The 17,403-nt window shown below is 37.6% G+C and overlaps 1 protein-coding gene across 5 annotated transcripts in view; it reads left to right on the top strand.

Moving 5' to 3' along the window:
• The first annotated feature begins 668 nt into the window (after positions 1 to 668).
• Positions 669 to 17,403, top strand: part of LOC138701527 (aladin-like) — a 28,909-nt gene continuing 12,174 nt past the window's right edge. The window contains exons 1-4 of one of the 5 annotated variants that reach the window (XM_069828515.1): positions 670 to 918; positions 5,764 to 5,895; positions 14,617 to 14,741; positions 15,922 to 16,075. In XM_069828515.1, the coding sequence (XP_069684616.1) occupies positions 907 to 918; positions 5,764 to 5,895; positions 14,617 to 14,741; positions 15,922 to 16,075 (423 nt within the window). In that variant the 5' untranslated portion in view covers positions 670 to 906. Of the gene's footprint in view, positions 919 to 3,006; positions 3,122 to 5,260; positions 5,302 to 5,763; positions 5,896 to 14,616; positions 14,742 to 15,921; positions 16,076 to 17,403 lie in introns of those variants that run through there. The other 4 variants (XM_069828519.1, XM_069828516.1, XM_069828517.1 and 1 more) reach the window with 4 other exon arrangements.

Genomic DNA, 17,403 nt, shown 5'->3' with positions numbered 1-17,403 from the left:
GGCACACTTACGAAATTACTTCTTAGGTATCCTAAACTTTGGAATGACGCAGTACATCGTAAATTCCGGAATTAAAAACGTAGGCCTAACCCAAATTCTAGAAGAGAGACCATAGAAAAAATAAATAAGGAACAAGAAGAACAGCTATACCTCTCTTCATTTTTCTTATTTCTTTTTATAATGGAACGAATTATTTCCCAACTCTGGCTCAACTAGGAGAATAAAAAACTCTTGGGAGATCAATTTTTCCGAAATAAAACGAAGATAAATAAAGAAATTAAAGCAAAATAAAAAATGCACATGTGAACCTAATACTCTGTCCACATGCTACCGGCGTCTATCATCACCTGGCATCTTCGGGGCATTGAATCTACCAGATCGCGGAAATAGTTCTGGCCATAGACAAATAAATAGAGGTTCTGGACCACAGCGAGATCTTCCAGAGTAGCCTCCCACAACTGATCTGGAGTTTGAGGTGAGTGGTCTCGATATTTGTCTATCCTCCTGTTTTTCAACTCAGGCCATACGTGTTCGATAACTTTCAAATCAGGTGTCTTGGAAGGCCAATCTCGATCTCGGGCCTTCCCGCGAACCATCTCTGAACGTTTATGGCGGTGTGTGTGAGGTGATTACAGAGCCTTCTTTAGTTACAAGCCGGGGCCATACGTCGGCAACACTGTAATTATCTGTCACCCGGAGGCTGACCGTACAGTATACGTGTTTGTGCTAATGCCGATTTCCAATGTAAATTAATGTTACAATATAAGTATGTGTCGATGGAATTATGTTTGCGGTCGTACCAAACGTTAATTGTTGATGTATTATAAACTAAATGCGTGTTGGTGATAAAAAACAAGACAATAAATGAAAATAAAATGATTGCAGTCTTTGGGAATTTTTACGGTTATGGATGACAAAGTAATTGACTATTCTATGAAATATTGTATAACCACACTTTTATATTCTTATTTGTGATTTGTGTGTATCAGAATTCTAGTCAAATTGTTGGGTCTCGCCTGCTATATCAATAAAGTTACGCCGTTGGTTTTCAAAGTCATTGTAAACAGCAGTTTTGTGATCCCATAAATGTTGCAGTTTTGTTGAAGATTCGGAATGCCTGCTATACGTCAGAATTATCTATAATTTGTACATGCATATAATCACTTTGTTGGTTTGGTCAATGTTACTTATGTCCCGCCCACTATAGAGACATGGGCCAATTTTACACATATTTAGTATAACTTGTTGCTTCTTTGACAGGTTAGGTTTGGTTAGTTTAGGTTTTTGTTATAGCCTACCTTGCATATACGATTATAGCGCAACATTGGCAGTGCTAAAAGTGAAATATTCGTTCAGTGGGCGTTGGATACTCTATATTCACCCACTTGGTATTTACAGGATTTAAAGTCCACTGAGTTTACGCTAATTGATACATACATGTACTTAATAGATAATGTTGCGTTTTGTTACGTATTATGTTGAAGGGATGTGTTTTCATTTTTTCATAGATTGTTTTACTTGGCTTAACTATATTTACATCCTCATACTTTTATTATAATAGGAATGTCAATAGTTTCTTCTGTTTACATTTTATTTTAGGCCTATTTGCATAATTCACATTCTTAGCTTGTTTTCTGTATTTATATTTATTTAAAATTATATTTTTAAAAGTTTATAACAAATAATTTAGGATAACAGTATTGTTATGGTGACTGGCCAGGTTCAAACTAAAACTGGCTTCCTGGACATCTGAAATATTTATAGAAAAGCACGACATAATCACATGAAATTAAAATGCATATGATATCCTACACCTTTCATGTCAGAGGTGAAACAACATTAAGCGGCAAAAACATTGTCAATTTACTAGCCACATAATGGTTAATTGATTGGAATAGGGTATTGCGAAAGTACGTCATTATTTTATTTATTTTTGGTACAAGTAACATTTCTTTAAGCATTTATTTATTTTCCCTTGTACCATCAACAAAATAAGTATGTTTTTATTTTTTTTTTAATTATAAGTGTAGTTGCTACGACACATAGGCACACAGCACTTTCTAGGCATCTGAAATATTTGTAGAAAAACACGATAGATAATTGCATAAGATAATATTAAAATATATCCTAAATCTTTCACAGATGAAACACTATTAAGTCGCAAAACATTGTCAATTTGCTAGCCACAAATTTGTTAACTGAAAGGAACTTAAGAATACTGCGTAGGAACTTACGTCTTTATTGCATTATTGATTTTATTATTTTCGGTGCAAGGAATATCTTTTTTATTTATTTATTTATCTTCGTACTATCAAAAACATGTTTTTTTTTTGTAATTATTTTAAGTGGCAGCCTTTGTATGAAAGTAGCCTACTCACGCCGTATTCTGAAGTATAGCTAATTGATTGCAATAAAACACTATTTCCGAACCCGTAATAATTTACATCACTACTCTGAATCTTGATCTTACCTTTGTGCATGAAGTAATACTGAAAAAATACGCGTTACGTATAACTAAAGCAATGAGCAAACACAATATCACTCTAAAATCTCCCGCCTCCACTCTGCGTTGCCAAACCTACCCATGCCCCGGCTTGTAACTAAAGAAGGCTCTGGGTGATTATCCTGCTGAAAAATTAAATTTTCTTCGGAATAAGTAACTCGGGCTGAAGGAAGAAGCAAGTTTTCCAAAATATGCAGATAATTCGGTGCCCCAAATCGGCCATCGATGAGCTCTAGCACGTTAACGCCATCGCGAGACATCCAGCCCCAGCATGACACGCTAAATCTTCCAGATCTTTGCCGTTGTTGGATATAGCGTCGATCCAACGAGCTAGAAGTAGAATTCTACGTACTTCTAGCTCGTTGCGTCGATCATATCTGGTGCCGGGCTCACGATAAACGTAGACGTGTGATTCGCCATCGGATGGGATGGTTGTTTCGTCGGAGAAAATTACTCTTCTCCAATTGAAACCCATCCAACCGGTTACCAAAGCTAGGCGATCGACAGTATGTTCCCCTGTCAATGACTCTTTGGCTGCAGCTCTTCGCGAACGAATATTCCGATGGCGGGCTTATGTCAGAGCGGCATTGTACCTCCGGGTTTCTTAAAAGCCATTAAGTAAGTAAGTAAGTATGTATGTATGTTTCTCAAACGGTTGATAACCGTTCGAGAAGAGCCAGGGAAGTCGTCCGCAGCCCTTGCCTTTGATTCGCAGAGCGGGTTCTCTTCATGACCTCTGCGAATGGTCTTGTCATCTTCCGTCATCATAACTACAACGTCTTTGACATCGCGTAATATATATATTAACAATAAAATTATTACAAATTTATGAATGAATATAAATGGTTAGTTTTTTTTTTTTTTTTTTTTTTTTTTTTTTTTTTTTTTTTTAACTATCAACTTGTGAGATAATTGACTACTTTCTGGCGCCTTGTTGGTTTATAGTTGGCGACATTGGTCTGGAATCATCTGGCAACCCTGATCTGCAGCGTTGCCAACCGTGGCCGAATTCGGCTAAGCGTAGCTTAATTTTTAGTCATGTAGCTTGTAGCCGAATGTCAAAATGTAGCCGAATTGAGATTCAATCGAGCGACCATGTGTGAATACTCTACTTTTATGTGTAAACACTTTCTTTCAACAAATTTATTTTCTCATTAATACCCACCAGAATTTCCTCACTTATTAAAATTACGAAAATATACCGGTAGAAACTTTGTGTCACAGACTGAATTCTGAACAATGTGACCCACATTTATGGCAAGGATAGCATGCTATTTTCAGTTTTATTTTCCTGTTATGTGAATAGCGTTTATTACCTAGCTGACAATTTCTGTACTCGTGAATTTGCAGACACCCGTCAGGCGGTTTATTAGGGGTCGCATACCTACCAAAAGTAAACAAGTAACCTGACAGTTCCTCTGTTGGTGAACTTCCCGGCACACAGCAGAGTTTTTATTAGGGGTCGCCAACTCCACAAAAATAACCGTACTCCGACTTCAAATAACAATGAAACTTAAGCCTCTTAGATTTTAAAAACTGGCTGTTCCCACGCATATCTATCCAATTGTCCACTTATTGCGACACTTAGTGCAAAACATTGTAAACATCATAACATTGATCCTCGGTTCTATTTATTACTCAAGAATAAGGGCTATCTCTAAAGTTCTCTAAAATATCTCCAGACATACCGCACTTTACGAAAGGTCTTCTGATGATACAATGTTTAGGCCTACAACATTTTGCACAAAATGTCGCAACAAATTGGCAATGAGATAGATACTGTATGCGTGGGAAGGCCGGGAACGTCCAGTTTTCAAAATGTGTGAGTCTTATGTTTCATTATTATTTATTTCCTTTTATGGCGTCTTCCTCCGTCAGTATACTGGAAATAAGGAAAACAGTCTTACATGTGTCTGATTTCCAGTCAGTCGAGTTCTACTAAGATAGGACCTACTTAGTAAATGTAACTTTTTTGTGCAGTTTAGTGTAGTGTGTTGTGATTTCATCATGAGTTCTGACAGTGAGTGTCAATCATCCAAGAGGAATTAATCCACGTAATAAGCTTGCTACGAACATACTGATTGATCTCCTGTTATCATCGCATGCTAAGATCAATGACAAGTCAGTGTTATATCCTAAGGCAGGACCAAGTGACGAACAACAGGAAGAAAAAGAGGTTGATGGCTTCATTAATGTGTGTTAGTGTTACAAAATTGTAACTGTAAATATGTGCCTATAAATACGTAGACAAATATGTAAACACGTGGACACTGTGACTTTTTTTTTTTTGTATGTGTTAGCAAGTGTTATCAGAAGGATCAACTAGATTTCATTAGGTGAGTTAATAAATACCGGTACTTTCCCTTCTTTATAGCGCTGCATGCTTTGTAGAGTGGGTTAGCAACGCTTTACCACACCTATAGAAGTGTGTTGATTAGGCCTATGTATTGATTTTTCGTTTTTTTTTAAATAATAATGATTACTATGAACATTAACATTAATAACCCCATTAATAATAATAATAATAATAATAATAATAATAATAATAATAATAATAATAATAATAATTGTATTCGCAGCTCTTTCGAATTATTTTTATTAAATTAATATAACGCGCAATGAAATCATCGTTAAACGCAGCAGATTGAACAACATATACACAAATTCTTCAAGTTTTGAGCGTAGCTTAATTTCAGTCTTCGTAGCTGAATTTCGGGATGTTTGTAGCCGACTCGCTCGTGTTCAGGTTGGCAACTCTGCTGATCTGGCGTAATCGGAAAGCGGGAGAAACGAAGTAGGTAGGTGGCAGAGGTATTATTTAAGAAACAGGCATTTCTTTTTGAATAAAATAATTGGCAGAACTAATGACGAAACTAGTGCTGAAAATCTTCGAATTTATAAAGGATTATTTTGTGAATATGCAGTTGATCGTATATGCAAGGCATGATGAAAGCCTAAACGAACCAATCCTAACTTGTCACAGATTCGTATATGCTGTTTATAAACGGAGCATGAAGGGAACTACCTCAGCGCTAATTTAACCGAATGACTATATTGTACTTAACATGCTTTGTGTTTGAATCAACTACTTCAGTGCTAGTTTCACCCTAACCTAGTTTAGTTTAGGTTAGGTTTGATGAGGAAGGAAACGTGCGTTCCTTATATATGTAGTATATATGTAAATATATGTATATACACACATACATATATACGTAATTTGCAAATGGAATCTTAAATGTAAAACTCGTGTTCTCATGTAGATAAGTGTGATGTGTACTCTTCTTGGATTCCCTGCCTTCCCTCCTGTGGGACATGTATCTTTGTGTGAATTGGAGGGCAGAGTGCACTCAATGCCAGCAGAGCAAGCAGATGTTCTTATTTTCACCAATACTGTGAGTATTGTTTAATCTGCTTAGTTTTGCATGGAACTACGGCAGATTTTCGTTTTTAGAAACAAAAAAACACACGCCATACTATTTTATAACAGAATGGGGGAGGTCAAAAGAAGAGTTAGGAATGGCACTAGTGCCAACGATATGAGTAACCACAACATACTGTTCGGAATATTTGGTGAGTAATACATAAGGTTTCCGGAATGTTGCATTAATAGAGTCTTGGCGTGCTTACAGCGAAGATTTTGGAGTGGTTTTGTGTTGCTGGATAAGTGATATGGTGTCATTCGCAAACGTTTTCGACGTAGTTTTGACAGTGATACTGGTAAGTTAGTACCTATTCTTGAACAGTAATATTAGCAAGTAATTATACTTGTCCTAAATGTGTTGGAGAGATGAAATTAGTTTCACACAAGGATGTTGATGTGTAAGAAACATGTGCCTAAAGAATTTGTATAGCAAACACTTAGGCCTAGGCCTATATATTCTGTGAACCAAAGCGTCACAGGAGCAGATAATGTGTTGGGCTGTTTCAGTCTCTTCACGCAGAATCTACAGTCTAGGTTGTCCTCAAACATATTCATTCCATTGAGATGCTTTTTCACAGGAGTATGGCCTGTGAGAAAAGCTGTGATTGTTCTCAGCTGATATTTCAGCTGTTTTGTTGCATGATCTGATAATGAATTGTTTTCCATGTTTGATTCCTGGTGTCTTGGTCCAGGTTTTGTGGTGTTGAATCTTGGACCACTCTTTAATCGCCCCTGTAACAGAGCATCTGTGTATTCTGAGAGTCGGCTCTGGTCCAATATATTTTGTAATCACTCCTTGTCTTCCAAGGTTATCGGCTTTTTCATTTCCCTCAATGTCACAGTGCTCTGGTACCCAGATAAGTTTAATCTCATTCTGTTCTGCCAAGGTAGAAAGTATATTGAGTCTGTTAAGAACCAGTCTGGAAGTAACAGTATGGCTATTAAGAGCCATAAGGGTAGCCTGGCTCTCAGAGAGCCCCAGAGTAAGCTCTCCTTTTATTTCATGAACGCATTGAATAACCACGTATATTTCTATTTTGAAAACAGTAGCATATTTACCCAAGGGGAAACTCAAGCTAATCCTTGGTCTGATGCCTTAGACTCCTGATCCAGTTCCCGAGTCTGTCTTTGATCTGTCTTTATAGCACATCAAAGACTTCTTGGGAAATTTTGGAGTTTTATTTTTCCAAAATTCGGGATCAATAATGATTCTGAAATTCTTTGTGTAATGTCGAACAGAATTAATACAGTCTGATTCCATACTTACCATGCCATCTGTCATAAGTTTCTTGATTTCCAGTAAACCTGACTTTATATCTGAGATTTTCAGTTGCTTAGATTGTTACAGTCTGTGGAGAGCCATTATCGCTTCCTCCATTATTATTATATCTAATGGAGTCAAGTTTAAGAGTGCTTCCATAGCTGCAATGGAAGTCTTTTCATGGCCCCCATTATAACCACGCAGGCTGTTCTTTGAATTCTGCATAGCTTAATATTGGAGTTGTTGTGAAGACCTTTCTCTGTCAAACCAAAGCTCCTTATGTTGTAAATGGTCTGATTATCCTGGTATAAGTTTAGTGAATCATACCAGGCCTTAGTCCCCATCTTTTTCCTACGTGCGTCTGTTAATTTAAAAAGCTGTATTTGCTCATTTTATTATTCTGTTTAAATGTTGATTCCAGTCTACCTTAGAGTCAAAGGTCACTTCTAAGTACTTGACTTCCTCAGACTTTTAAGTTTTTTACCTTGAAGAAATAAGAATCCTAAGCCTTTCAGATTTATTTGTATGGTGAAAGGTACTATGGCTGTTTTATGAAGACTGATACCTTCACTCTCAGCCCAAGTTGCCACCATATTTCGGGCCACTTGCATAAGTTCCCTGATAGTATTCGTGTATTTTCCCCAGACTATGATGACTATATCACAATCTAGTATATACAGTTACGAAGCTTGAGTTGTTGAGTGTGCTGGAACAATAGACTGTGTCGGTACTATTTTACATTGTCTGTAATGGGGCGATAGTAGCGATCCTAGTGGTTAGCAACTATTTATGGATGCATATTTCCTACATATTGAGTTTCGTGACTGTATTTACTAGGTTGCAGATATATCGTCAGCATAGCCTGTAATTTCAAACCCTAGATTACTGACTTCTTCCAGTAATCCATTTACTGTTAGATTCTACAGTAGGAGTGATAAAACACCTCCCTGTGGTCTATCTCTCATGACCTTTGCAGGTGTATTGCTGCCCATAAGGGCTGTGTGTACCACTCTGCCCTTCAGCATGGACTTAATCCACCTGACACAGATTTTGTTTACACCATGTTTCTTAGCAGGAGTAGTAATGGCTATGAAGGAGGTATTATCGAAGGTGTCTTCAGGTACCGAGTGTTACCTCCTTCATTTGAATCGTCTTTTTCAGTTTCTGTGCAACCTGGAAAAGTGCAATCTCTGTTGACCTGCCTTCGCGACAGGCCTGTTGGTTCTCATGCAATGGAAATGTATTCAAAACACTGTCCCTGATATGCCTATCTACCAGTTTCTCAAGAGTTTTGAATATAAATGACATTAAACTGATAGACATTAGGGACTTGGTCAGGATCAAAAATTTCCCTGGTTTTGGTTTAGATCCTGTATGCCTCAGTTTATTGGTATATATTTTAAGACCAAACTTGCCCTTAAAATAAGAATAAATTGTTTTGACAATTGAGGCTATCAAGTGCAAAGCTCGCCTTATCCAAAATTAAAAAAAAATGAGTTACATATGGGATGTTGTACTTCTTGCAGCTCTCTGTCTACTGATATAGTCGGTTTGTGCAATTCTTGTCTAATTCCTCTTCCATAGAGCTCAGAAAACTACTATGAAATGCAAAACTGTCCATATCCATAACGGTTTTTCCTGTTTTCTGACAAAGCACTTTACCTGGATAAGGCGAGTTTTGCATTTGATAGCCTCAATTGTTTAAATCCCTGTTGGAGCATGATGAATATAATTCCATCATGTACTGGGGATTTGAATGGCTGGAATGAGAACATAGCCTATTTCAACTTCTCGTAACTAATGACACTGATGGCAGTTGTCCAATTTTCTCTTGAAGACCTGTAATTTGTGAATTCAAGTCCAAAACTGTCCCAACCATCAGGAGGCTCATGCATTATCTGTGAACCAAGGAAGTGAACACGGAGGAATTCCTCCATTGTTTCCTTCTATGTTTTAGTGAATTCCCCATTTTCTAATTTGAGATTGCCAATAGCACACTGAGAGTCTTTTATAAGAACCTTCTGGAGTCTGGCACATTCTAGAGCCTGTTCTGTCTCGTCACAGTGTCTTCTCCAGGAGGCCTTCTTAGCATCTCTCAGGGCTTTATTGTATTCGGTTAATGACCATTTATATTCAGTCCATTGTCCTGTTATATTTGCTGTATTAAATGGCCTTCATGCTTCTTTCCGCACATTGGCAAGGTCTTGGTTCCACTAGGACACATTCCTTGTCTTAAGAGGACAGTTCTCATTATGTGCACAAATACTTGTGTCTTTCTACTGCCCTGCAGCAATTTATAAATGATAAAAGTCACTAATCTTATCATCCATCTTGGCTAGATAACGAGCTAGGTCTTCCTTATAGGAGCCCCAATTGGTCCTTCTTGGATCCCGGTAAGATTCTTCTTGTTTAAATTTGCATGATAATTCAGATTGGATATATCTGTGGTCTGAACAACTTACATAATCAGACACATGTCAATTTTTTAATGAAAGTAACTAAATAATTGATAGCTAGAGTTATATCGATAACTTCCTACCTTCTGGATGTAACAGAGGTAGGTCTATTACCATTATTACAGTATATCTAAATTATTAGATACTGGGTGGCACTCAGAAAAATAGTTCACCTCTCGTTTCAATGAATGTGATATTTGACAGCAGGAAATGTCATTATCGTATCATATTGTGTAAACAGCTGCGACAATGATCAGTTTTATGCAATAATCGATAGTTGGCAGTCTTCTGTCAGCAGTTTATTTCATTACATTACTCGAATCACATGTTTCTGTTCGCATTCTGCAAAATGACTTACTCAATAGAAGAACGAGTGCAAATTGTGGAATCATTATGTGAGAACAGGTTTCTTTAGGGGAACCCGCGAAATTTTCAGGGACAAGTTTCTAGGTAGAAACCAACCAGCATAGAGAGCTATACTGGTTTTGGTTAATAAATAGAGCACTGTAAGATCTGTGCATAATGACAAAAAACAAATAGCCCCTTCAGTTCGCATGTCAGAAGTTATTGACGAAATTCGCCGACTTTATGGGTGATGAGGCATGGTTCCATCTCTCTGACCATATAAATTCACATAATACGCAGTACTGGGTGACTGAGAGCCCTAACATTGTGCATCAGCAGCCACTACATAACAAAAAAAATCAGTATGTTTACTGTTTACTAAGCCACGGCGTAGCTCGGTCAGTTAAGGCACTTGCCTGCCGTTCCGGAGTTGTGCTCGGACGCGGATTCGATTCCCGCTTGGGCTGATTACCTGGTTGGGTTTTTTTCGAGGTTTTCCCCAACCATAAGGCAAATGTCAGGTAATCTATGGCGAATCCTCGGCCTCATCTCGCTATCACCAATCCCATCGACGCTAAATAACCTCGTAGTTGATACAGCGTCGTTAAATAATGAAATAAAAAAAAAATACTGTTTTACTGACAGGCTACTTTTTCTTCTTGTGCCACCCTGTACAATAAAGTTAGAGACTCACCGCTGTTATTTGAACACCCCAGTGCAGTATGGTGGGAGTTTGCATCACAGCCGATGACCAAGTCCGAACCCTCTACCTGACAGTTGGCCACCAGCTTCTCTATCTACTTCTCTAATGGGATGTGGATTGATGTCATCATATGGGAGGTATGCTGATCCAAAAACTATCTTCCTCGCTCGCTCTTCACTAAACTTGATGATTTTATTTTAACTGCCGTAAGATCTCTGGAACAGAAGTTCATTAACGGCAGTATTTTTGTATTATTTTAAATTATAATGCAGGTTCTTTGTAATTCTACTGTATATCAATTCCCCACTAGCCTCCTTGAGACCTCTGATTCTCCTTCGTTGCACCAAGGTTCCTGAATGAGTGCTAGATTGCAGGACTTCATCTTTACACTTAGGGCAGATGATGCTGCCCTACTGTGATGCAGATTCACCTGCAGCACCCTCATCACTGGCCTGTCTGTCCTTTAAGTTCTTAAAGATGACTCTCCCAAGGCCTCAAAAGGCCATGAAGTCACTTTTTTTCTAGTGCCTTAAAAGAGTGGAAGTCAACTGAGAAGGCCAGTGTTTGCACCTTCTCAGCCACCTTCCGACTCATGAGGATCCATTCTTCAGTTTTAAGCAAAGGACTTTGTATCCTGAATCTATTTACTACTGTGGTTAGCTCAGCAGTCTCTAGTATCCAGAAAAGCACCTTGGGTCATTTGGGAAGGTCCTTCGAACTGACAACTTTCAGCTTTGTCCCCTCCCAAAGGTTTCCAAGTCTGCCAACCTCCCAGATAAGTCAGTCCTTACTGTTTTCATTTGCAGAGGTTATCCATAGGATTCCCTGTGCTAAGAATTGCAGCAGTGTTCCTTCTCCAGCTGTAGCATCTACCAGTTTTGCCTGAACCAGTTCGGCCTGCTCCTGATTCAGCTTGGTATCAGGGTGCCATTGATAAGTAACTGCCATCTTGATACCTGTAACAACATCCTTATAGGCCTAAGACACAGTCTGCTCCACAGTGGTGCTTTTGTGTTTCTTTGGATGTTGTTTTACAGAAGTAGGGGTACTGGAATCCGAATGGGTCCTTTTAAGTTCACCACTGGGTCCTGCTACTTCTTTTCCTTCTGGAGAGATCTTCTTGTGTGGTTTTTCAACTGTCCAAGTGCGTTTTCTTATTTTCCTTTCTATGAGGAGTTCTCCAGTTCTTTCTGTTCGTGACAACCTCTGGAACTGCAGTCTCGTCTTCTCAACACCTGCAGCCAAACTCTATAGTCTGCTCAGAGGAAATTATTTGTACTGCCAATTCTGCCAAGGTGCTCCTTGAGTAGTGTTTTAATTGTTTCAAATGATTTTTGCTTACTTGTGTCCGTTTTGATCCCATGAGTACAGGGGATTTAAATAGTGCACACTGGCAGAGCCCTCTTTATCAGTGCAAGGCTAGCCTTAAGGGGTTTGTGGATAATTTTAATATCTTACCAAGGATCCCCTGGCCCTGGACAGCGAACACTTAGAGCAGGATCTTGGTCGAACAGGAAGGAAAAAACTAGGAAATTTAAGCATTTCTGCAAAAAATGGTGAGCTGCCATCTCAACATCCCATACTGGACCATTAAATGCGCATACTAGCATCTGAGCTGCTGCCTCGACATTCCACTTTAATCATCATGTATTCCGCTTCAGGGCATGCTTTCATCATCATCACATGAGGGAACAAGAGACTGCTGTGACCAATGAGATGGAAGCAGGCATGCAGTGTAGGTATGATTGAGATGGAGGGGAAGTAAGGAACCTGTATTATCCATATTCTGAAGTTTACTCACATTTCGTTTTTATATGTTTGTTTGTGGATATCACCATAGAAATGTAATAGTTACTATTTTCTTATTTTTCAATATAAATAAATGATTCAAACCTTTTGACTCTGGATATGAAACTGACAAGTATAATGCTGGAAAGAATCACTTCCAGTTAACATTTTCGACCAGGAAGCTGTACCTTATTTCCACTTTGAAACCCTTTGTGATTGGAGATCTGTAGTCTCAGTTGCCACCAATAGAATGCGCTATACACCATAAAATCGCTAAAAATGAACATTCCTTTTTTTTTTCTCTCTCTCTGTACTCTTATGTGTAAAATAAGTAACATTTTTTCAAGCTAAATCCAGAACGTTTTGATAGTGCCTCGCACATTACTAGAAATGAAAACAGTTAAAAGTATTGTTTATCGCAATTTAATTGTAAAAGATCTGTAACGGATTTCTCAATTGTTTTCTAGGAAATAGTTACTATTTGCTTTTAATGTAAATACAGTGTTGTCATTTCATGAATACCGTAATGAGTCTATATATTATACCAAAACTGTAGTAAAATAAAAATCAAACAAAATTCATTTAACTTGGCTCTCAAAAAAAAATCTACCTATACAGGTAGTTCAGTTTTCATTAGTGTATAAATATTTTCCTCTCTTTATAATACGTGATAAGGATGGGTCCGAAGGTGGGGTCCAGCCCTATGAACCTCCAGTTATCTTTATATTTGCTTCTGAATTAAATTGTACTGGCCATGTTGACCAACCAACCAACGAACTTAATTAGCTCTGAATTGTACTGAACTGAATTAAATGCCTTGACTTGATTGGATTGACTTAGAGGAAAGGAGCCACTGACTGACTGATTGACCTTGCTATGAACTGAACTAAACTAAATGACTTGACTGGGTTGGACAGATAGAGTTACAGGACAGACAGTTCAGGAGGACTTGGCAGACTGCCCAGCCAAGTAACTGACCAACCTTGATATGATCAAACGTGAACTGAACTGAACCAACAATAGAATAGTTAATGAGCTTATGCCGAGATCTTTTTTCTCAAATTACGCACATTGTTGGATCCACGGCACATAGACAAATACAAAAAAATTTTTACGCATACTGACTGCAAGGTTATGAAATATAAGCTTTAATAAAAGATTATCGAAAAATTTACTGATTTGTGCTTATAAACTGGTGAAGCACGTTGAGTATAGAGCTTATTGTACAGGCAGACTTTCACGAGAATGGCAACTGGACTATCCTTTTTATGTACGCACCGTTGTTTTATAATTTACATTTAATAATTTTTCACATTCTTGCAGTTAGTATGAGCAGTTAATTTTTTATAGGCCTACGGAGATCTAATTCTGTGTGCAGTTTTCGACAGTAGCTCATTAACAATTCCCTTCTGAGTAACTTGACTGGATTGAACTGATTGATTCACAGCACAGATTAACTGACAGGATAGGAAGGATGGTCTGTCTGGCTGATGGGCCACCCACTGGATCTGACCTTGAGCTGATTTGATCTGACATGAACTGAAGTAAGTGAATTGTTTGGATTGGACTTACTGACTCATAGAACTGATATGTTGACAAGATAGGAGGAATTAATTGACATGCTGGAATTTTACCTGTTCAGTATCTAGATATTGAAAACGTGCATTTCTGTGAATTTTTTTTTTACTTGGTAATTTACCGATGCTTTATCGACTGGGTACTTGGGTTATTTAGTATCGATGGAATTTCTGATAGCGAGATGAGGTCGAGAATTCGCGATAGATTACCTGACATTCGCCTTACAGTTGGGAAAACCTCGGGGGGGGGGGGGAACCCAACCAGTTAATCAGTCCAAGCGGGAATAGAACCCATGCCTGAGCGCAACTCCGAATCAATAGACAAATGCGCTATGGCCTGAGGTATGCTGGTGCCTCTGTGAATACTTTAAAATAGATTTTCTCAGTAGTATCATTGTACTTCCTCCTTAAATTTTAGGTACATATAGTGAGAGAATAAAGAATTATACACAGCAATTCCTTTTATATATGTATATCAACCAGAATTTGGCAGCTGCATCTCATAACTGTCGAAACTCGTGGTGTACTTCAGTATTATCATACAGATGTTGGAATGTTTCAGGTTGCATCACACCCCCGCATTGCTATAACCCGAGATCTGCTTCATTCAAGTATTTGCAGGGAAGATGCTCGTCAAGTTTTTCTACCAGTTCAAGAAACTCTTATCAAAAAGCTGATAAACGTATGGTAAGCTATGTATTATATGAGAGATAGAATTGCTGAGAAATATTGATGATGTTGTTATGTATTACTTGTAGAAACCTGACTTTTAGTGAATTAAACTTCTGATTTCAGTGCTGTACATACTTCTGTTGAGATTGGTATTTCGTGAAATAAACAGCTATTTAAACACATATTTCTCATTATCAGATTTTATTGAAATGTGGTGCCTATTTGCTTAAAATTTTACAAACATAATAAACATAATACAATGTTCTCAGGATTCAAATACATCCCCAAAACAAACACCTAGCATGGTTTCAACATAATGTGCACAGTCAGTAAGTATTTGTGTGTAAGCAGGTTGTATTAAAATGAGAATGTCAAACACAGAGAAAGGCAACAGAGCCAGAACCAGTGTACATTGGCTCTGAAAGCTGAGAGATATTAATTACCAAGTGACAGAAAACAACTCTTATATCATCCTGCGACATACGAGCATTTCTGAATGGAAGTTTTAAACAAAGCAGCTAGGGAGGGAGCAAAAGAGAAATGAGACTAGAATCACACTGAATTACGTTTTTGTGGACAAATTTCGTAACTTTCATGATAATAAAGGGGTCTTTTTTTCGTGACAACCAACTACTTGGCACAATCCAACAAATTTCGCGATATTTCGTGGCTTCATTTTGCTTAACCCCTTCAGGCCTGATGTACATTATAGTGTACATTGTTTCTTTTTTTCTTTTTTGGAATGTCTTCGATACTTTTACATATGTTGAAAAATTCAGTGTGATAGAAATGAAGAATATTATTTTTTAAACATTTCTATACCTGAATTAAAAATAAAATTTAAAATTTTGGGGCCCCAGGGGTCAGAATTGTCCCCAAATTTTTATTTTCTGTGAAGACTTGATTTGGGAATTTTGGATCCCCAGAATGATTATGTGACCAGTTTTTTTTTCAATTGTTTTTAATATAAATTCAGGTCTGAAGGGGTTAATTGTGATACATAAAAGTGTCTAAAACACAGAATACTGCTAAAATTGACATTTGGAATGTTTTCGTGTTTATCATTATTACCGAAAAATCATACTCCCAATTATATGGGATATAAACTTACAAAAGAAAATTCATTTTATTATTTTATCTTCTCACTAAAAGATGGTTTTAGAGAAGGAGCAAATAAATATTTTCACTGCCATAGGTACGAGCAAGGGCTTGTGGAGGCCTTACAAACTGCAGCAGAGCCGCAAGAGGGCAGGGAAGTGCCTTCAGCACTCCAGTTCTTGGCCACCTACTTGCTTCGTCTGGTTTCTGGGATAAACCACATTCGCAACTCATTCCATCCTCACCTCAGGGTAAGATTTCGAAAATGATGTAAGAAGTAAGCTTTATTATATAGACCTACCTAAATAATTATTATAGTTAAGATTAAAATGTTAAGAGATAAAGATGGCAGAACATCGTATGTTTGCTTTGTATACTCTGAGCAATGAGATTGAAGCACCTGCTTCTGTTGTGTAGAAATGTGACTATACTGACAAGTTGCTTCAAACTGTAACAGTGTTGACAGATCAATTTCTGGAACTTTGTTGCACCCATCTTTACAGGAGTTGTCAGGGTTCTACAATGCTTTGTAGTCAAATTATTATCATTCATGACATCAGAACTGACGTAGGTCGCTACAAATCCGACTGAGGATTTTTAGGAAGAAAAAAATCGCAACTCTTACTTCTTCTTCAGAAGAGCAAAGATGAGCATGCTGTATCATTTTTTGCCAAAGTTTTCTACTTTGTAGGTTGGTTTCTCTGCAGACGTGTGACATTGGAGGATGCTCGAAATATGAAAATAGAAAGAATGAATAAAAAAATAACAGACTGGGGTATATTATATGCGTTTCTCATACCAAAAATAATTCAAATCTGTTGGTGTTGTTTTCTAATGCCAGGCGTTTGACAATAAAGTCATTTGACCTCTTGTACTCCAATATTTTTCAAAGATATTGTCATGGTCAGCCACTGAAGCACAGATTTTGAGGTGTTCCGAATCCATTTCTTGATTTGAATTGTACAATGGGCAGTTAGGGGATTGATATATTCCAATTCTATGCAGGTGCTTGGCCAAACAGTCATGGCCTGTTGCCAATTTAAATGCAGCTACAAACGATTTGCATGGTAAATCGGAAATTAACTGTGGATTATGATGCAGAGAGTTCCATTTTTTCCCTTGAGATTGTGTTATGAAAATTTGTTTGTTGAAGTCTAAGTATGTAGATTCAATAAATCTTTTCACAGAGTAATACATAGATTTAGTAACAGGTCTGTAAGTAGCAGTGTTGCCCTTCTTTGCTAAAGCATCTGCATTCTCGTTTCCCAGAATTCCACAATTGGATGTTATTCATTGGAATACAATTCTTTTATTGAGTGTCATTAATTGAGAGAGCATTTTAGTTATTTCTGCTGTTTGAGATGAAGGTGTGTGTTTAGAGACTATTGATAGAATAGCTGCTTTGGAGTCTGACAATATAACTGCATTTTTAAATTTATTGATTTGGCATAGAAGATTCCTGAGACTTTCACTTATTGCCATGATTTCTCCATCTAAGCTTGTTGTTCCATATCCAAGAGATTTATAAAGTGAGAAGAGACAGCATGTAACACCTGCACCAGCACCTTGTTCCCTGGAA

Source organism: Periplaneta americana, chromosome 6 (assembly GCF_040183065.1).
Source record: "Periplaneta americana isolate PAMFEO1 chromosome 6, P.americana_PAMFEO1_priV1, whole genome shotgun sequence".
NCBI lineage: Eukaryota > Metazoa > Arthropoda > Insecta > Blattodea > Blattidae > Periplaneta > Periplaneta americana.
This window is presented reverse-complemented; position numbering and strand designations above follow the sequence as displayed.